Genomic DNA, 23,387 nt, shown 5'->3' with positions numbered 1-23,387 from the left:
GCATTATATCACAATATATTAGTAAAAATCCACCCCCCCCCGTAAAAAAATATTCCCTCCTAATTCCAAATCAAAAAGTAAGTAAGTGAAAGTAACTTAAACTGAATAATAATAATAATAATAATAATACTTTTCTTAAAAGTGCCCCTCCCACCTTTGTCTATATATAGATATATTTTAAAATACATGTTCATTTTTCTTTTTAATTGTAGGAGGGTGCATAACTGCTATAAATGCCGCCAGTGCAGTTTTACCGCACCAGACACACCGTCACTATTGGATCACTTTAACTCGGCTCATTGTCAGGAGTCAGAAATTGCAACATCTAATGGAGGGGAGAGCCATGGAACATCTTCCATCAAGGAAGAACCAAAAACTGAGCTGAAGGTGTACAATCTTGTCGCTCACGATTCCAAAATGGGAGAAGCCATATTTGACAGCACTGTGAAGAAAGAGATGTTTGATGACAAAGAAGTGCTCAGGGAGAAAGCGTGGTCCGATGGTTCCGTCGATGATCTTCGAGGTGTCGCCTGGAGAGGGCCAGACATCTTGAGAACAAGCCCGTCTTATACACAAATAGGCTTAGGGCTTCTGACCACAGTGGCTGTCAACCAAGAACAGCAAAAATCATCAAGAGACAGTCCAAACGTGGAAGCAGCTCACCTGGCGAGACCTCTGTATGGCTTGTCTTTAGAGGCCAAGGGATTCCCCGGGGCCACATCTGCCACTAGTGGTGAAAAGTCTGGACCACATGCAACTCAGTACCAAGGAGATAACAAGTCAAAGGATGAATCGCAGTCTCTTTTACGGGTAAGACTTTGTTTTTTTTTTTACATTTGTTTTACTTCTGCTTTTTTTTGTAATGTTGAGCTCATTGATTTGACATTTTTCCACGGGCCCTCAAACCGCTAAATGCTCAGGTAATATTTTGTATGCGTGTACAGAGCACAGAGCAGACATCACTCACCTGCAAACAAATATTAGATGGTTGGCTTGGAATCCTGGCCAACCTAGGAGAGTCTTGAAAATGTCTGTGGGTATAGCTTGGTTTTAGTTTATTAGTGGTAGGTATAATTGTATATTTAGTTGAATTTGTGTAGGGGCTGAGCTTGATATTTAGAAAAAAAATATGGTTTTTAATTTGTGTTCTAAAAAATACACTCACTAAAAATGAGCATTTATAAAAGCAGGTAGGTAGGGTGTGCATATTCTTAAAGTTTGCTACAGTTCCCAGTTATTCCAGTTTTGTCCATATAAAGCCATGGAAATCCATGTATGCGTTGTTTTTTGGGGGAGATTTAAAACATTATCAATTAATATTATTTTTGTCCTCCTCTGGCTGAAGAAGGTGTACAAATACTGACCCTTTAATCAAGCCACAGCACACATAACAATTAACTGGTATTACTCGTGTCTGAAAATAGTTTCTAAAACATATAAAAGGTGCTTTGAATACGTATCAAAAAAACATAAAAAGACATGTACATTTTGATTACAAATGCAGTTTACCAGATTTTTTTTTTTTTACAAAGCTGGACAGAGAAATACACACATTAAAAAAAAATAATAATAAAAAGCATAAACATGCAAAATTTATAAAAAAAAATGGATTTAGGGTTTTCTGTGGTCTGATTGCTTCAAACTAGAAATAAGAAGTTTAAAAAAGGCAGAGCGGAGGAGTAAGCAGTAATGCACGGTAAAACGGTAATCAAAGGACATTTCTACAATGATCGTATGAGCGAAAAGAAAATGTGGTCGCTATGATGTTCCAGCATAAAGAGAGATTTGCTTTCAATATTTCCATATGGAAAGAATTAAATGTGAAAAATCTGACAGTGTTTCCTTTTAATTTTGGGAAAAACAGACGTCGCCTGAATGTTTAGAGCATTACAGATGCAAGTAATAGAATACCGGAGTACTGAATACTCTTGTGATAGCTTATGAATGAATTAGTGTCACGACATGTTATGTTCTGTAATATTCACATGTCTCCCTTATTCTCCGTGAATTATAAATAATGACAACAGACAAGAACCAGTCGGCAGCTATTCTACTATTCAATATTCACACACATAAATATATATATATATATATATATATATATATATATATATATATATAAAACAGTCAACAGGTAACTTTTATAAAAAAGTTTTAAAAGCAGCATTATTAGTTTAGCTAATTTCTTATTTTTGCATAATTTATTTCCAAATTCCATGTGTACGTGTGTAGATCCAATCTAAAAAATCGACATTTATTTAGATTTTTTTGTAGCTCATTAAACAAGCAGCATAATGCATAATGTTTTTAGAGCAAAACCAATACACACAAAAATAAACAAACTCAGTATTTAGAATTAACCCTTAGAATTTATTTTCTAGCATTGGAGTTTTGATATATATAAAAAAAACAAAAAAAAAACCTGACCGTTTGTCCAAAAAGCAATAACGCCAGGTTTTGTTTTCAAGGCTGACTCATAATTGGCTGTTCTGCGTTTAGGATTCCGGGTATTTAGGTAGGACCTTGTTTCTGTCTGTTTCTGGAGTTTCTAAGCTGGTGCTACATAAAGTAATACCATCTGGTGCAGTAATTTCCCCAACAGACTGATCACTTGTTGCAGAAAGGGCTGGAAGTAACGGACATGGAGCGTGAAGGGGTTTTTTTTCCAGTAAGTAGCAGCAGTGGTATGTATTGGCTAATTGGAAAAGGCAGGCACAGATTTCAGAACAAGACTGCATTGTCCTTTTTTTTCTTCCTCCGTGTCTGCAGTCCAGGCCTCCCCGTTCAGCTTCCTTAACCACCCCTCCTGGTCTGTAACTTGTGATGACCAAACATGCAGAATGTTAAGGACTCTGTTTTCTCAGCGACACCTCATTAGCCCTTCCGAACTTGCATTTCGCTTACCCTGTCGTTGCATTTGCCAAGTTCTGCATTTGTAGGAGTACACGGCATCCAACGTAATTCCCATGCCCCTGTTCTCCTTTACAATAAACGGCTTTTTAAAAATGTTTTCTTGTGCTCTTCGCTCCCTATTCGTTGTGTTTGATTTTTATCGTAGCCGGTAATCTACCCTTCGTGCCCTCATTGAAAGAAAATGGCACGTCACGTCAAAAATGTAGATGGGGCAGTTCTCATAAAACAATTATTGCGTAATTAAACCCCCCCCCATACTCTGAAAGGCAGAGTAGATACCCCCATTAGCCATTTTAGCAGACGAGACTGGAGCTGGTAGGGCTCAACTTTGAACCAGGAGATAGCATTAAGTTGGCAACGGCCACCGTCGAGCTCAATGAGTGGTCTTTTTTTCAGTAAAACACTGCTAGTTGAGCCGAGAAAAAAAAAGTAGCTTTTTAAATCTCCAGGATTAAAGGTGCATGCGTAAAAAAAAAAGAATGTACTAATCTTTAATTGTGTTAATTTATTAAAATGAAAAGTAGGAAGGGTGCAATAGGCATTGGCAACTAAAATCATTATGTGGGTGTGTAACAACAGTGCCAAAGTGGGCCAGAATTACATAAAAAAAAAACATTAAGGAAAGCATGAATCAGAAAGCTGAACAAAGAGATTATAGAGTCAACCCTAAGCCTCAAGGCATTTGCGATAAACAGAGAGAAATATTAGGGTTGCTAGGCTCATTCTTGTGATCCGGAGAAACAGATAAGAGATTTAGAAATATAACGCCGCTCCGGATTAATTATAAATACATCGAGTTGCATAAAATATGTTGCAATAATTTTCAGGATCTAACGAGAAGAATAAATATGCATTTTTTTAATTAAAAAACACACAAATGTGCACTGATTTTCTTGTTCTTTACTCCACTTTTCATTGCCGACTGATCTATTTTGCCATTGTCTCTTGTTGACAGTATATTATAACCTGTCAATATAACGTGTCATCAGCTAGAACAATCAATGATCAAGTGAATAGCAGGTTGCTAGGAGGGGTAGTTTTCTTTCTTCTTAATATATGTCTTGTTTGACGTCATCTTGCTTGCTTTGTTCTATCTTCGCAGAATAGTTTTCATTTAGATAAAAAGAATTTTCATTTAAGATGACTTTTTTTGGGTGTGGTATATATATACTTTAATCTTTAAACTTGTCATTCACAGATAAAAGTTTATAACATTTCAAACTAATTCAGAACTGTGGATTGATCATTTTAATCAATATATGGATTGACGTGTTTTTTTTTAATCTAAGGTTGGATTCCAAAATGTTTGCATTGGGAAAGACTTTAAGTACGTCCATTCTTTACCTCCGAGACATCTTTTTATACCTGTTAAATAATGCATGGTGCATCATGAAAATTATTGATCATACGCTTCAGTGAATAATTTTTGTCCAACTAAAATTCTGAGCTAGTCATTGATTTTTAAAATGTGGACTGTGGTGATAATGAGTCAGTATACTGATGGAATAAATAGATAAAGCATGGTGAAAATTTACATTGGGGGTTATATACTTTTGTTATTATTGATTTTTTTTTATGTTATAATTAAAAAAAGACATCAGGAAATAGCAATCTATTGCAATTGCTATTTTTTTAATATATAACTGTGAAGTGTAAATAAACAGCTGATTTTGATCATGGCCTTGATAATCATCATCGTCGTGATCATCATCATATCTAAGTGTCCTTGTTTATTTAGAAAAACATGTTTTAAAGACCCGGATTTCTTCTTTTTTATATTTATTAGATAAAAAAAACAAAAAGGAGCTCTTACTATTGGCTCTTGAGGATACAGGAAAGGACTTTTGAAACTCCATTGTCTCATCGTGAAATGTTTTTGCGTCCCTGAGTTTCAGTGCAGGAAATGGTGTTTGTGAAGGCTGCTTGACCTGATGGCACAATAAAAAGGTCACATTTTTCAGTGATAGAGGAGTGTTATAGTTTTCTATGACTATGTTATTTGCTGTCCAGACCTCATCTTTCAGTCCAGCTGCAGACTTCTAGTTATACTCGGTAGTTTTGGTTCTTGTGATGTCAGAGTGACCCCGAGGTCAACAAGAGCAATCCACCAACTACACTTGGCACCAGCTAGGACTCAACTGTTGAAAATAAATCACAGGGAGATAGAAAGGGGCCTCAATGTCTTGGTCTGTTTTATATCTATAATGAACCTGCAAATCTCTCTGATGGGTACCAGGGATGCAAAGGTGGCCTGGCCATCATCACCGGCTATCCTGCTTCCATGAAATTGAAGGGGAACTCCATTTTTGTAGCAAAGCCATAATATACCTTTTTTGAGAAGCAGTGCATCCCACCAAGCAACAGCGGAAACATGGTTAAGGGGGATAATAATGTGCAAACATAGCCTTTTATGGAGTAGGGATCAAAAATGATAACAGATGATTCCAATTTGGAATTAATACAAACCAACCAATAGACAATGAGAATTTACATGTAATAACCAATGAATGGCAGGGGGTGTGTTAACACACCACTTCAGAGGCAGGGATAAGGAAGCCAGTGGGGAAGCGTCTACTTTCAATGGTGACACTTCTCCTGGCCTCTCTGGGCAAAACTCCCAGTCATGCCAATGAAAATGGCGCCTACTGTATGTATTACTGTGGTAAAGGATGACTAATCAAATGCAATCATTGAAACACCTTCCACAGGGATCCCATAGATATTCTTTCCCCAATCTGTGTAGACACACCTTCACTCCCATCACAGTCTCATACGTTATATGGACTCGTTGGATCCGTTATATGGATCCGTTGGGAGAATAAAAGCTGCTGAACATGAACTGGTCCTCCTTCACTCACTGGTTTAGTCTATACTCTAAATAGTTGACATGCTTTACAGAAGTAAAGATACAGAGATGATTATCTTCCTGATTAAGCAGGCAAGATGTTGAACCGTAGAAAAAGCTGTAGAGCCACTACTTCATCCCATGCGGAGTTTGGGGACCTTGTGGTATTGAGTAATAATTATCAATGGGTATATATTTTTATTTCCGAATTTTGTAAATGAAGTCCTAAATTGAAATTGCGTGCAAACAATGATGTTAGCCTATTTGTAATTTTTTGATGCTACTGAAAGCACAGTCCATTAAAGCCGAAAATATTTCAGTTGCAGGTTATTAATGTGTAAAAATTCAGCAAAAAAGATTATTTACAACCACAGGAAGGGACTATAATAAAAAAAACAAATCCTTTTCATAGACGTTGTTACGGTCCCTTCGCTATCTGCATTTTTAGCTGGAAAAGTGTATTTGTTTCTGAGCCATAACGACAAGGAGAACTTGAGCAGTGCCAGCACAATGGTAAATATTTTCTGTTTTCCGTACGACGCGGCTATTTTAAAGCGTCTTTAGACATTTAATTTAAGATACATTTCAAAACATTTTTTTTAAAAATAGAAACAGTATCTAAATATAGTAATTGATACCCTGTGTTTTGTAAAACAGTATATTTTGTATTTTGCGTTAGGCTACTACTTTTCGGAATCTAAATGACCTAAGCGATCCCATATGTTTCTTTGGCGTTTTTATTTTAAGCAGCACATTTGTAAAACAAGCTCGCGACTCCAGAATGTGAGAATGTGTTGTAGTGTCGACCTGCTCCGGCAGTCAGATATTTAAAGATACAGAGGAGCAAATAGAGCGATTCACCTACGGAACTTTGTTTCTCTGCCTTTCACAGCAATACTAGGCATATTAAATGAGTTGTACTGGCGCATTCAAACAGGAATATCCTATATATATAATACTGTATATAATATATGTAATATAAACTGATTTTTTTATATAAGAGAATACAAAATGGTATCCCTCCATCTTGGTCTGGGCTATCACTCTTTGTTACCCTCTGTTGCCTGCTTGCACGGTATGCACCAACATTACCAGTGTCCCATAGACCTGGGTTCAACCCACTATGGCTACTAAGCATTGCTTCCTTGTGCCTAGGGTTTCACCTGCTGGACACACCACTATACACCAACATTACCAGTGTCCCAAAGAACATGGTTCAACCCGCCATAGCTACTAGGCATTGCTTCCTTGTGCCTAGGGTTTCACCTGCTGGACACACCACTATACACCAACATTACCAGTGTCCCAAAGAACATGGTTCAACCCGCCATAGCTACTAGGCATTGCTTCCTTGTGCCTAGGGTTTCACCTGCTGGACACACCACTATACACCAACATAACCAGTGTCCCAAAGAACATGGTTCAACCCACCATAGCTACTAGGCATTGCTTCCTTGTGCCTAGGGTTTCACCTGCTGGACACACTACTATACACCAACATTACCAGTGTCCCAAAGACAAGGGTTCTAGTCGCCATGGCTACTAGGCATTGCTTCCTTGTGCTAGGGTTTCACCTGCTGGACACACCACTATACACCAACATTACCAGTGTCCCAAAGACCAGGGTTCAACCCGCCATGGCTACTAGGCATTGCTTCCTTGTGCCTAGGGTTTCACCTGCTGGACACACTACTATACACCAACATTACCAGTGTCCCAAAGACAAGGGTTCTAGTCGCCATGGCTACTAGGCATTGCTTCCTTGTGCTAGGGTTTCACCTGCTGGACACACCACTATACACCAACATTACCAGTGTCCCAAAGACCAGGGTTCAACCCGCCATGGCTACTAGGCATTGCTTCCTTGTGCCTAGGGTTTCACCTGCTGGACACACCACTATACACCAACATTACCAGTCTCCCAAAGACCAGGGTTCAACCCGCCATGACTACTAGGCATTGCTTCCTTGTGCCTAGGGTTTCACCTGCTGGACACACCACTATACAAAGCTGGCTCATGTATCCATACCTGGCATTTCAATCACGAGGAGGCAAAAGCTCAGCGGGGTCACTATCACATGACCCCACAGGAGCAGCGGGGCAGTTCATGTGTTTTGTGGCTGGTTCCCACACGTGCATGAAATGTATTTAAATATGGGTGCAATCCTTACGTATAAACAATCCCGGGCGGCAACCTGTTTTGAGTCAACTTTGAAACTCACCTTCAAACCAGCAGACGAACAGCCACAAAATATTTATGTTTTTTATAATGTCTATCATTTAAAAATGGAATATATGTTTTTCCTTTATTTGTTCCTATTTTACATTATTTATTAATATTTTTGGCTTTCATGTTGCGAGACAAAAACATATTATAGAGTTGTGTAGCAGTGGCAGACAGATCAAAAAAAAAACCCAAAACCTGATTTATATACCATAAGTTCTAAAGCAAATTTAGGATAGACACCTCTTCAATCACATTAAGAAATGATAATTATAAGGGCATATTTGACAGTACTTCCCGAGGCTTTGGCGACATTGCAGAGTAGTACATAATAATGAACATTCATTTGCCGCATACAGGCTCTTCCACCTTTCGTTAGCACATTCTTCGTTGTCACCCTCCAGTGTATAAATTGTTACCTGACATGCACTGTATGGATGACCTGAGATATAGATTTGCCTTGTGATGTTAAAGCCGACGCTTTTTTTGTGTTCAAATCATTGGATGCCATTAAATACAAGTCCTACGAGTAAAGTGTCTCTTGGTTTGGCCAAGAAATGTAATGTTCAACTCATATTAAGACACTGATATCCCTTTAGAAGCATTCTCTATTTTATTCTCAATTCTTTTATTTTGGAATTTCATATTTAATGATATGATACGCAGTTACATTACGTTAATTAGACATGGGTTGGGATTTGCAATGCACACGCTGGAGGAATAATGTTGTGGCCACCAAGGGGTCTGATGGTCAGCCCAAGTTTTGAGCTCTTATTTATACGGTGCCAACATTTTACGAGACCAGAATAGACAGACTAAGACAAACCAATACAATGGGTAAAGATGGCCTTGCTCACAAGCTTACAATTAGAATGCAGTGAATCAGACCAAAAATATTGTTTATCTCCCCCAAATAATCACATTTTGTGTTCTATTATTTAATTATTTTTTTTCTAGTTTAATAATAATTTTTAATCACTTAAAGGAAAGTTTGTTGGGAACAAATACACAAGTATTTCACTAAGCGATGCACCCTTCTGCCTGCTGTAACTGGTACACTTTATTTTAATCTATTTGCCTTAGGATATTCCTAATCTTTCATGTAGATCCCAGTCAATTAACAATGTAACAGACATTAAACACAAAAGGTTTATTCATCCATTCAGCCAGCCACATCATTGTGTTATCTTTTTTTTTTTCTTTCGTAGGTGATGGCTAAGCCTATGAAATATAACATAAATACAAAAGAGTTCTGTTATATTCTTCATTTAAGGAAACGGCTTAGACAGTAATGTGTTTTTTGAACTGGAGTCTAAAGATCGGCCATGTTTAGAAGCCTCGGTGAACTGTAGTGAGTTGGGGAGGAGGATAATTTAGACCTTTGTTTAGACGGCTGCCTCTCTAGAAAGGCCAGTAATATTTCTATTTCGTGTCATAGGTTTACAGGTGATGTTTTTATCTGAACTTAACCAAGATTTTTTTTTAAAGAATTTCTGCCAAAAATGTGTTTTTGAAAAATATAAATCTGAGCTGTGGAGTAATAGCAACGCATTGATTATACATTTCGATCTGTAATTGAAGCATGAATAATCAAATTGTTTTTTTAATATAAAAAAAATCAATATGGAGCATACACATTTCTTAATAATTTATTCTTATTTTTTCTTTTACTTATTAATTACAATTTTTATTAAGTAATAAATATATGCGATGAAAATTGAAATATCGAGATTATTTTAAGTAATAAAAAACAGGCAGGCTTTCCTGGAGTATGAGAATATTTTTTTACATTTTTTTTTTTTACTTTTATTTATCTATTTTTTTTATTTTATTTTAATAATTAGGAAGAAACTTGTTGAGCATCAGGTTTAATGTAAAAAGTGGAATTTCCATACGAGTCTCTTGACATCCATTCATCAAAGCGGTGTGTCAGATAGCTGTACTGCCCCTCGGGTTATAGTGCCTGTAGGGGGATTTAAAGAGAAACTCCATGAAGAACACGCTGGCTGCGCTAAATTCTGCGTGTGACCACGTCATTAGTTTTGTTCTTTTTTTGTTATCACACAAAAGCACATTTCTCAGCTGGCAAATAATAAGAACAAATCAGACTATAAAAAGTAAACATATTTATTTGGAATAGAGTCAAATTACAATTGGTTTTGCTTACAATGCATTATTTTTCTGAAAGCAACAATACCCACAAGTATTATCCTTGGTGAAATATATATACTCATATATATGTATATATATCTTGATAAAGGACCCTGGTGTGGTCTGAAATGTCAATTCTACTTATCTGTTGAATAAGGTATTATTTATGAAAGATTCCCGTGAGTGTGAATCTCCATTTCTGGACTTTGTATCTATACATCTATATATATATATATATATATATATATATATATGTATTGTGTATGTATATATATATATATTTTTTTTATTTTTATTTTTTTTTTAATTGTTTTATATAGCGCCATCAGATTCTGTAGTGCTGTACAATGGATAGACAGGACATAACAAGTAGTAACATAACATTATGACGTACAGAAACAACAGGTGAGGCGGGTATAAATATCTATATATATATCTATATATGTATATATATATCTATATATGTATATATATATAATGGCTAGGAACTGGGCTTTTTGGTTACAATCAGCCTTCAAATAAAACAAATAAAAATGTAAACCACCTTCCTCTATGTGAACATTCGTTGACATCAGAACATACATTTTCCAATAAAAAGGGGTTCTTGAAAAGGTTATATTTGACATTCTTTTCGTTGGCTTCAATTAATATGTTTAGCACTAGTTATAATAATAATTTAAATACGTTCAATTGGTTAATTAAATACCCACACATGGCAGTTTTCTGTTTTGAGTTCATGCAATTTTGGACTTAACTATTGAGTTTTTGGAAGGAGATCGCACATCATTAAGCACCTTGAGCTTTGACGTGATATTATATTCTCGTAGTATATTGTACGGTGTTAGGGTCACTGGGTAAAGCGGTGCAGGTACTCCTGTTTATTTTTTGACATTGTTAAATTAGCAAATCTGGAGACCTCTAATGTGAAAAAAACAACCTTGATAATTGAACATGGCCACTGGGGAGCTTGCCTGGTAAAGCTGATTCCTATTATGTGGACATGTCAAAAACCAATAATTAAATCTAAAGAGGCAGGCGATTCAAATAGTAGGTGGAAAGCCCTTGAGAAACACCTGCAAAAACTGAGCAGAAAGCTGGAGGTACCGCCATGCTTACTTATAACTGCTGATTTAAGATATCATTTATTTTCTTCGTTCCTTTAGTAGAAATACAAATATTACTGGGATTTTTTATGCACCCTCATACAAACTGGAACAAAGGTTAAGAATGACTTCTTAGAATAGACGTACAATGTTTAAGCACTGTAAGTGTTTTTATAAAGGGAAGGATACAATCATTGGTTCTGTGTAGGTAGTCAACTGGTTTCTGTTGGTTCATGTGAGTTGGACGGGACCAGAAAGTATGCATTTAGAATCTCCATCCAAATTTAGGACCTGTATACTTCAAGGCTGTTTGGCTAGGCTTGCCCCTTTGAGTATTTGCTCATGCATGCACATTAATAACAAGTACACATACTCACGATGTGTTCTGCTCTGATCCTAGTGGCACCTTCACCATCTCCAAAGACACTTGCTAGAGAAGCTAGAATGTTGTTGGCTAATGTTAGCAAACAGGAGAGACTTAAAAACCTTAATTTAACAGGAATATTAGGAGGGTCACAAAAGTTTTGTTTTAAAAGATAAGACATAGAATTTTCATAGATAAATTCATAGTTCCCTTGACAGGCATGAGGCCCAGACATGATGTACGTAGGCGATGTGGTCATTCAAAGGTGTCCTAGACTAGCGGTTCCCAAGCCATGGGAACAGATTTTATTAATCCCTCTGTTGGAATTGAATATATGAATTGCTCAGATTCTGCCCTGTTAACATTTCTGCCCTGAAGGACTGGCATGGAAACCACTGTTCTAAACCTTATTAACCATTTGAGATCATTAATAATCAACAGTGAATCGACACATTGAAAGGAACCAGAAGATGCTTGTGCCAGATGATTTGTTCAATTTAACAGTACTCATTTCAATGGCACTCAAAGTATTTTGTTGATCTTTACGGTCATTTATAAAAATTCTGCCTCCTAGTGGAGACTAATTGTCTTACACTTGTTTTTAAAAAGTACATAGATATGTCCTTAATTTAGAAAGCAAGAAAAAGTTAAAGTTGACAAACAAAGGTGAGTAAGTAGCCTTAAATGTTTTAAACAAGGGAAATTATGATTTTAACATGAGTACCGGTAAATAAATAGAATGCTGTTTTTCTGTGGTTCTAGCGTGAGTGTACGGGTGTGGTGAGTCGAGTCAGTTTTCTATTGGCACGTCTTTATTAACTGGGCGAGCTAGGATCCCAAAGCACTGCAGCTTTAGTACAATTATCTATGGCGCAGAATAGACTTGTTCCGAATGAGAGCTCTAACATATATTTCACAAATATATGTTATTTTTTTCATTGTTCGGAGGGCCAGGCAGCTGTAAAAAGTATTTAAAGAGGAGGTCTCATAAAAAAATATTTTTATCTTTGAGCATAACATATCAGAGCTAGAATACATAGAAATGTTCTATATACCGCTGGCTAAAAACATTATATTATACAAAAACGAGGTTAAAAAAGAGGACAGCACATATATTTCAAAACATATTTTTTTATCTGATACTAACAAGAAAAAAATAATGTTTCCAAATGTACCATTAGACAAGTGCACATTTCCAAAGTTTATATGTTCCTCTATATACGGGTTTGACTTGGTTTATGCAGTCTTAATTTACGCCTGCTTCACTTTTGCAGCCGCTTCACTTTTGCAGCCGCTTCACTTTTGTACCTCTCATAAATCAGGATTGTTGCCTGTAGTTTTTTCCGGTATACAGCAACATATGAATTTATCTTTGCATACTATGTCGCATAATTATTCTCTATTTATTCCAGTTTTGCATGTGATTGCTTCTGTACAATTGATCAATACATTTTATCCAGAATCAACAGACTTTGTGAGCTATATGTCTGAGATATTATAGAGCTCTTATAGACGAACTTTAATAGATTAGGGGACTTTAGCAACCAAATGATATGTTTTTTTCCAAGGATGCATGATAATAATTACAAGTGAAAACAATGAATTTTTATGGCATTTTACATTTAAGAGAATGTTAACACTAAGTTGACGCTAATTTCATGAAAGTATAACAGCATGTCATATGTCTCAAAGAGCTCCAACCACTCAACCATGACAGGCTATACATATGCGACCGGCTCGATTTGGTTTTTGTGACCATGGGTGGAAATGAATCTCATTCAATATCACTTATCTTATGTCTGAGAATAGTATTTAGTAAAATAAATTTGCTCTTGTGCTTCTTTTTTTTTTAGAATACTGCTGAACAGCTTTATTGGCAATTTAACCCCAAAAACCCTAAACTGCTTTTGAAGTATAACCTTTTGACTAAAGAGAGGTTTAGGGGATAACTTGGTTACAAATAATGACAAACAGAAAACAGGGCAGAAGTGACATTCGTGGGACTGTACCCAGAAAACGAGAACATTTGGACGCCCAACTGTTTAACATCAGTTTTCCCTTCAGTAATGGAATATTAGGTTTCTTATTTCTGTGCGAAATATGGATTTAAGTAACACGCAACATCTTCCTTTACATTCTGCAATGTGAGACCTCAGACGTTAACATAATCTCATTGTGTTTCCTTTGCTAGAAGTACATTATATAGAACAAGTTTAACTATTGCAGCAAACCCCTCTATGTACACATGCGTTTTTTAGTGAAAAAAAAAAAAAAGGAGTCACTAGAATTCCGATATCGAAACTCTTGTCCCTTCTGGTAGGAACGCACAATGTTTTGACGGGAAACATGGCACCTTGAGCATAAGACTCCCTTGACGTGAGTTGCCAGTTTTTGAAAAGACAATTTTGGGCATGACTCATCCTTTAATATTTATATATTTGTAAAAAAAATCTTAATTGGCACACGTCCTAGATTTCAATGTTTTCCTGAGAGCATTCTGGAACAAACGTTCGCTTTTTCTTCTGATAGCTTTCACTAACTTTTAAGAATATTAGCCCATCTGTGTAAAAACATCAATTTTGGCTTTAAATGGAATATGAAGCCGATCAATAGAAGATAAAAGGTCATAGAATTAAATGCATTCTGTAGAGAACTCTCATAAGTGCGTATTGATGACAAAGCTTGACAGCTAAAAACGGAGCTTCCAAAACTAATTTCCCCATATACTCGATGAAAAATGAAGCTCTGTGTGATTTTGGATGAAACATCCATTTCATAAAGACGTCTTGTGCACTTATTTCAACTTTAACCATATATTATCCACTACTGAATAAAACTGTTGCTTAAACTGTGATGGGATTATTAGTAGGTGGTATGTTTGATACTTATATGTGTTAAGAGATGTACTTTTTTTAAATGATCTTCAGCCCAGTGAATCTTCTGATTTAAGAATATTCGTTCAAACTCTTTCCTTAGACAAATTTATTTATTGGATAAGCAGTTTTCTTTTTCTAGTTTTTACTGATATATATATATATATATAATTAAAAAAACACAACTAAAAGTTGTAAAAATCATATAATAAAACTAAAAAACAAATAAAAACACCGAAGCAAGAAGGTCTCAATGAAGAACCAGAAACACAATAATATATATACATTATTTAATATTTTAATAATTTAACTAATGATTAATATATGTTTAATCATTCTTAACTATCATAGTTAATTTATTATTATTTATTATTATTAATATTTATTATTAATATTCAATATGAATACATGCTTAAAGATTACAATATATGCATTATTACGTAACGTATATATGTATTCTCACCAAGAATTGTATAAAGAAAGACAATTAAAAATATTTGCAAAAGCACACAACTGTATTCCTATAACTTTTAATTACTCAAGGATATCATTGTATTTTCTTCTGCCTAGAAAAGAAAGGTTTCATAGCCAGACCAAATATTTAAACTTAAACCTCTTAAAAGTGTAAAAGAGAGATTAAGTAAAAACACACCATTGTTTCCTTTAGAGATTTTATTGTCTCCTCCGCTATTCAATGTCTAGTTTAAACTTGTTTACTCAGCATAATTATTAAAAGCAGCTATATATTCTCATGGGCTTTTTATTATCGACTATTATGTGCTTATTCTTTAAACATGGGTGTGAACCGACGTGACTATATCTGTACTTTGACGGTATATATACCAAAATATATATATATATTTTTTTATTTTTTTTCGTGAAAGCGCACTGTGATCTGCTGTCCTTAAGATATTGAACCCTTAGAAAAAGATACTTGGAACTATAATACCTGGTTATTTGAGCAATAGAGCTTCTGTTCCTAAAATATTACTTTTCATAACATTTTACCAGCTTAAAAAAGGAAATCATATTTTCATGGAATGTTAACATCCGATATAAAGTTAGCTGAATTGTCACTTTCCTACATGCGGCCAAAGTGGGACCTTTTATAAACCTTTAAGCCCTTCTTCCAGAAGGTCCCACGATAGACCTCCCAACTGGGTTCTAACAGGTCATTCCTACAAACCACCAAATCTTGAACAAAAAGGTTAGGTGGAAAATGTTAACAACATGCATTATTCTAGATGATCCACATATGCGGAAGTGCAAATTCCAGAAGAAGTATAGACCATCAGTCTCAATTTATAAAAGTCCTCCCAGACCAAGCTGTCCACCTCTTGCCATACATTGCCATAAAAAATAGTCCGCTACTATATATATATTTTCTTCTTTTGTAACCATCTTTATTATTATTTATTAATTTATATAGCACTATTATACTGTATTCTGCTGAGCTGTATGTATTGTGTTATCTGTGCATCCTTCGAAGGGATATTATCGTCGTACTAACGGTTAAAATTACACAAAAATAACTATGCATTTTTTTCAGATGCGTAAATTGTGGACTATGAGCAATAGATTATTTGGTCACAATTATAAAAATCCCTCCTCCGGATATAAATTGACCTGTAGTCATTTGAAGATTTGCTGAGAAAGTGGAATAGGGCTTAGGCAAGACATATTGGAGTTACCAGCCCATGATGGCTTGCAGCATAGTATCGTGATTAATGTTTGCTCAAATGGCTTTTTTCTGCAAGTCGTCACATTTGACTTAATATATTATTTGGATTAAACGTGTTAACCCTTTGAGCGTCGGAGCAAGTGCAACGGTTCTGTGACTTCAGACCAGGGAGCCACACTGTTTCGGATTGTGTTATCATTATTGTGTTTGGTGGAGTTTTTATTCTTGGTTATATAGTTTTTATGACTTATTAGATTAGCTTTGTAACATGTTATAAGAGTCTGCCTGTTGTTTTCCATATTTTATCATTTCTAAAAGAAAGTTCTGTATTACAAATACAAAAAGTAATGTAAAAATGTGGTCCATCTCCTTATTTCTTAGTCTGAACACAGAATTATTTTTTTTTTTTTTTAAGGAGTCGGACAAATTTGTTCTTCATTTAAAACATAAACTATTTAATGATTTGGTATTTTTGGAGCCTATACAAAATTGCACATGCTAATGTTTATCGAGGCATCTGGTACGTGAGTGTGATGCTTATTGATGCGTCTGGAGCGTGTGTCTGTATATTGATATGTCTGGCTGGTAATTGTGAATTTGGCACACGAGATTTTTAAGTCAGTTTGTCCAGAACGTTAGAATTCCACAGAACTTGTACCTGATATTTATTGATTTGGCTGGCGCGCGTGGCTATCCATTAGCGAGTCTGGCTCGTATGATTAATAGTTATTAGTCCGTCAGGCACAGATGAGTAGTGTTAGCAGCGATCGCCAAAATAATCAATAATTAGTCGTAGCTAATATTTATTGATTTGCGTGAAGTCAATAGCTGATGCTTGTTGATCAGTCTGGTGCAATTGACTGGTGTTTTTGATTAGCCTTGTGTGACAGCTGTTTCTTCTGTGCATGTCGATTGAGTTCTTTGATGCACATTACTGATGTTTATTGATTTTCCAAGAATGCATACTTGATGCCTGTTGACTGATCCGTAATGGGATTGAGGTTTATTGATCTGCATAGTGTTCAGCTTTACATATTGAAGTCATACGGCTGACTGGAACATTTAATAGGCAGAGGCAAACATTGGTCAAAAAAAAAATGGAATTGCAGATTCTGGACCTCCTGTCGCTGGGGACTACAACTCACAATGACAGCCAGGTACACATCAGACATTGCAAATTACTATGAGACCAGATGAGGGGGTAATAGGCAAAGCTAAATAGTATGTTTTACGGTAAATGCTCCCTTCATCAGACACACACAGGGGCAATTTAGGGATTTCTTCTACATGATATATAACCCCAGACTAAGTATGTGTTGGTATTCCTCCAGCTGGCTAAAAGTTAGCGGGTCTAGGAGTGGGACCACCTGCCCACAATACCTGAATATTCACCTCGTAGCGCTCATCCTCGCAGTATTACCAGGTGGCCATGTGGGAGCTTCACTGGCCAAGTAGCTCATGTTCCAAAATCAGGACAGCGGGGTAGCTACGCCGGACTGCGGGCCAGCAGACTTTTATGGACCTTTTAAGTATGTGTTGGTATACTTTAGGTACAGTGAGCAAGAAGTTCCATATATAACCTACCCTTTGAAAGACCCCTTAAGAATCTGTCTCGCCCAAAAATACCTTCCAATGGTGGTCTGCACCTGGTCAAAAATGAAGAAATATATTTGTAACTAAAAAAACCCCCTTGGCAGTCACTTCAGAAATCAAGCGATTTGCGGGCTGTGTGAAAGTATGGTTTCCTGTTTGCGTTATGTGATTTAGGCGATATACCTTTCAGTTTTATCAGCGCCATTTTGCATGTAAATCCATGTTTTCACAGCTGCATTCTCAGAAACATGCCATCAATCTTTGGAGCTTGTTATTATCACCCTAGGAGTCCTCAGTAAATCTTTTCATTTTTATCTCGCTGTCTTCTGTGGAAATAGAGTGGAGGGGGCCGACCTCGCCGACTATCTTCTCTCTGAGTCACCGTTTTCTGCTTTCATTGAAACAATCGTAGTGGGAGACTGACGTGTAGTAAGCCATGGTATGGTCCTTTTATGAATGACTTTCTGAGACACGCACATTCCGACACAGCAAATCGTGGCAGCTGAAAAGGAAACTCCCACCATGCTTTTATATTCTTTATTATTGTCCTGAAAGAAAGAAAGAAATATGCAAAAAATTGCAGAAGTAGTAACTTTATCATTTATATCTCTTATATTCGCTTTACTACTCATCTACCCATGATCCTCTGCTATTTCAGAAGCTGCTTCTCGCGACCTACCGAGTCCCTTTGCAGCTCGCTGCTTTATTGTATTAATATTCATGCCGCTATAGGCATCAAACCTCCTTAGGCATGCCATATATTGTTGCAAAATCTGTGTATATTTGGGGCGATACTCTGGCTTCAGGTGCTTTTGTGTTATTTGTGATTGGGTCACACATTACATCATATGTCAGCGTGCATATAGCTATTACGCAGCTTGTGAAGGTGTCTGTTGAGTTGGTTTCCATGGAGACATGGTATGGCTGATATAGGGATGAGTATAATGCTTGCCATATAATGTATGAGCAGCACATTTTTCTGTAAAATTCCCTTTCTTTTTCATGTTTCTCATGCGCCCGCGACACACAAAAAAATCTCCTCTGGCCCCGTTTACCAAGGGTTTCATTAAACATAGAGAATGGACGATCTGGGGCCTAAGGAGTCTGTCCCTTTCATAGATCCTATTTTGTACCATACAGTACATTAAATAAACTACCATAATGGCGATCACGGATTAAAAAAAAAAATGTATAGCTATTCGCATCCACCATGTGAGCAGCCATCGTACTTCCCTGTCCTGAGGTTCTCCAACATTATTCCTCCCCATTAAGTTAATTCTGCCCTTCTGTTAAATTGATGGGCAAAAGGGCAAATGCATATGGAAGATTCTACAGATTACCCACATGCACTTCCAAGAGGGGGACACCACGAAAATTTAAGGGGGCCATGCGGCTAATATGTGCAATTAAAAAGCAACAGAGTGGAAATATGATGCAATATGTAAAACACTATCATAGAAATGGACACATTTTAGATCTCTCAGTAATTGTCTTTAACTGGTTTTTCAGGTTCGCTTTGTTTATACACATAACCTCCGGGATATGTGATGAAACCGGCAAAATCGCAGGAATGTTGACAGTAACTATTTCTTTTCTGAATGGGTCTGTGTACTAGAGCAGTTCTCAGACAGGTAGACATTTGCCGCATGGGAGTGTAAAAAAGCTTATATCATGACACTAGTCCTTGGTTTTTTTTTCGGCTTATTTTTTATATGTTTAGCATATGTTCAGTACTTTGAAAAAAAAAAATAAAAAATTCTCAAAATCTTTTTTCCTGGGGAATTTTTCCATATAAATCAGTGCCTGACGGTACATACACTTATATGATGTAATATTGTAGTCTTCCTAGTTGAACATTGTTTTATTTTTTCATTATTGTTCCATTATTCCAGACGAACTGCACCATCTCAGGAGAAGTGGATAAAACTCGACTTAAATCTAGATTTAGGGAGAAATAAATGTTAACTCGGTAGAAGTATAACAACATTTTATTTACAAGGCTTCCAATAATAGATTTTAAAGTATCTCATGATGAAGTACAATAGGAATTCATAGACTAATGGCATCTCTGTAATCATGTTGTATCTTTTCAAACAGTGAGCGCTGCAAACAATAATGAAAACGGATGATTATAGGACATGACTCGGATGTAGATTTTATAGTCTGGTTTGCGTATAAAGCAGCATAATATAAAACCCACACACATCTGATGCACCATGAATTGGATATTGTCTTGATCTACGCAGACATGTATTATTATTATTATTATTATCCTTAATTTATATAGTGTATATATAATGTATTTTTTTTAACACATCACAAATGCATATATGCATTTTCTAACGGAGAATGGCTTTCTTTGTACCCGCTAGTGGCTACTTGAACCCTGTGGTTTGTTAACTGAAACACATGACGGAAAGTTTAACTTGTCAAGGATTAAATTAGGAGGAGAACGAAGGAATCCAATGACATATGATAATTGTTACCACCTGCTTACCGCCTGCCCCCTCTCCTCCCCAAATCATCGCTAACCTCTTGACCATGGTGCTAAGGTTTACCAAGAGAAGGTTCAAGGATCATGTCATCTGGGGAATCTCAAATTAACATATGTAACACATAAATCTGGAATACAGGGTTTACTTCTTAATGGTGACGTTCAATTTGGAAATGTTTATGCATATTAAATGGCTCTAGGTGGACTAACACTCTTATAATTAAGTTGGGTTACTTTTATATTAGGTGTGAGTGAAGGACACTTATTTCAGCCATGCACTTTCCACTATTTAACTGCTTATCTTATATAGGTTTTACTTACTTCCCTATCATCATGTGTAAATTTTTTTTATTAATTTTTGAGGTTGGCTAAAAGAGATAAAGAAAAGCAAAAAAAACCCCCCAAAAAACTACAAGCTGCCATTGACATCTAATTTTTAGCAAAAGATTGAAAAATGCATGTAGGCTGATTTTTGTTCCTTCTTTTTTTTAGTCCTAATTAAGATATTACCCCAAATGATCTTTTAAGCAACAGTAGTTTTCTTGTGGACCCACTAGATATGTTTTGGGGAATCCATGTCAGCCCTTCCCTAAGTCTTCCTTAGGGTAATAATAGACCTGTATTGTAGCGGAACCATGCAAGTGTTACACAGTTACTTTAGATATGCTCAAGCGCTAGTCGTCGAGGGATGTAAGTCTATGTTTTCTGCCAGTTTGTTCCAGGTAATTTTAACAGATCTAGCCAGTTATTTGTAGAGCTGTTGTCAGTATCCAGAAATTAGGTTTGCATATTTGATATAAAGGAAAATGATTGTATCATCGGTAGAAACCAAACCAACCAACAGAACAAACACTTGTGTCTGTGAAACGTAAACTCAATTATCGTAGAGCTGAAATAATCCTGGACTATTAATCATATTACTAAAAATATGTCAATTTGTCGCCTATTTTGGGGGGCTGAGGTGCCATTTAGTATGTTAGGATTATTGAAGAAAAAAAATTAGGACTTTCTCACAAAAACTAGAATACTTGAGATGTATGTCAAAAATGACTGTAATTGCTTAGTATATCTAGAACCTCCCTGTGTTTATTTGTTCTATTGCTTGATACGCTGAGCATCATGGTTTCTTGTGTCCACTTTGGCTATTAAAAATGCTTAAAAATTATTTAAAAAAAAATAAAATAAAACTGTAGGCTTCTTTTTACTTCTTAGGGACTTGTATGTAGGGGAATGTAGAGGAATACAAGTTGCTTTTGTTTTAGGGATAAGTCTCAGTGGATCCCAAACCAATCGTGATAGCTTCTCTCAACTGGGCCACTAAGAAAGATAGTTATTAATCTTTAATTTTGGACTGAGAAGGATTTATCAGTCAACAGAAGTGTCAAGAAATGTGTCATCTAGTTAATGATTAATGTAGTCCAGCAGGAACTGGGGGTATGAATGAAGTAAGAAGTTTTTGCATGGGGAGCAGGTTCTTGTCTGGGATATGATCCAATATAGACTTTGTGAAATGTTCTCTCAACATGGGGTTTTGGAAGCTCAGACTCTGGTTATTTTCAGACTTTCTGTAAATTGTACTGCTCTGGCTTCCCTCAAGCCAAAAAAATAAATAAAATAAAAATAAATATATATATATATTTGTTTTTTGGTGTGGTGGACTTTTGTGCCCAGTGTGCTGACCTAAAAGCGATGTGCATTAATCTATTCAAAACTGGATTAATTAACAATTCATTTTACGTAAATCTTCATTTTGCATGAATTACAAGCAAACATACTTTTATTTGAGATGTCTTTTATTTTCATATTTATTTTTATATTTATATAAACTGATTAAGGTCTAAGCCTTTCCATCACACCTTTACATCGGGAAAAATGGGCAGACTAGACGGGGCGAATAGTTCTTGTCTGCCGTCAAGTTCTGTGTTTGAATGAAAATCTAAGCTAATTGATAGATTTAAGCTTCAAATATGAATTTACAGGTTCACCAGTGTACAATCTTCTAATTTCATCCAACATACAAAAAATGCAATCAGGATTGGCTTGGGCCTGGGTGGAGCAGGCAGAAGGTTGGCAGATCCACCATCTGCGACCTGTTCTTGTGAAGGTCCACAGATCTCTCTCCCAAGATCCAATATGGATTTTGACTGGCTTCACTGGTGTTCAGTGACTGTGATGGAATAAAGAATAGACATTTTCACCTGAAAGGTACCTGCTGTCTATTCTAGAGCTGTAGTCCCTTCCCCACAAGGCAAATGGCAGGGGTAGGGAAATAATAAATCACAGAATGCTGTCAAGAAAGATTTATTGTATGGAAGGGAGTGATTATGTTCATAGTGCAAGTTTATAATTTGTTTCTTTTGCAATTTAGACATTTAGGGTCATATTTACAAAAAACACAAGACAGGAATATCTAATTGCTAACTGCTAAATTTTGAACAATCACCACAGAATCGAAATTATTCGTGTTGCTCCAAATTTAGCATTTTTAACATTCTGACCCACATGCACTTCAATTTTACCACGATGTAGATCCTGGAACTAAATTTGAAGCAGTTTGTGCCAATGAATTGAGTGCTTCCGCCGGATATTGACACGTAGAATTTGCCATCAGATAAGAATCATTGCAAACCTTTACAGTATTTTGTCATTGGCCTTAAATGACCTCACTGCATTAACCCCATCTATCCACAAGTAAAGTAAAACTTCTTTATATTACATCTAAACCTCTGACCCTCTACTTTTAGATTATGACATCTTGTTATTCCTCCTTTCAAATATACTTCCTTCTTGTATTTTGTTTAATCCCGTTATGCATTTAAATGTTTCTCTTATTATATTTTATTATATTTTATCATTTATTTAAATATGCCGTAATCCGAATCTCCTGTCACAATTCGTCTTGTTATGTTTTGCCTTGATAAATATGACCTTGTTGTTTGATTTAGTACCTAACATTTTATTAGTTGTAACATCTATAGTTTCTGATAGGTTAAAGTACTTATGTCCAAGTTCCAAAACGTACTCCACTCCAACTTTTTTAGAATTACTTTTGACGCTACTGTAGTTTGTGAAGGGAAACACTGTGAGTATGAATTGGCATGCTTAGAAACACTTAGAATATTCCAAGATGTAGACAGTGTTGCTAA

The 23,387-nt window shown here is 36.0% G+C and overlaps 1 protein-coding gene across 1 annotated transcript in view; it reads left to right on the top strand.

The window, feature by feature from the left end:
* The window catches only part of LOC149305638 (zinc finger transcription factor Trps1), a 104,099-nt gene that overhangs the window by 21,372 nt on the left and 59,340 nt on the right, over positions 1-23,387 (top strand). Inside the window, exon 4 of the mRNA XM_089477475.1 lies at positions 213-810. Coding sequence (XP_089333601.1) covers positions 213-810 — 598 coding nt within the window. The remainder of the gene's footprint in view (positions 1-212; positions 811-23,387) is intronic.

The sequence above is a fragment of the Sceloporus occidentalis genome, unplaced genomic scaffold (genome assembly GCF_023333645.1).
Source record: "Sceloporus occidentalis isolate IW3139 unplaced genomic scaffold, rSceOcc1.0.p SCAF_11, whole genome shotgun sequence".
Classification (NCBI taxonomy): Eukaryota; Metazoa; Chordata; class Lepidosauria; order Squamata; family Phrynosomatidae; genus Sceloporus; species Sceloporus occidentalis.
The sequence above is the reverse complement of the archived record's forward strand: the minus strand, read 5'-3'. Positions and strand labels throughout refer to the sequence as shown.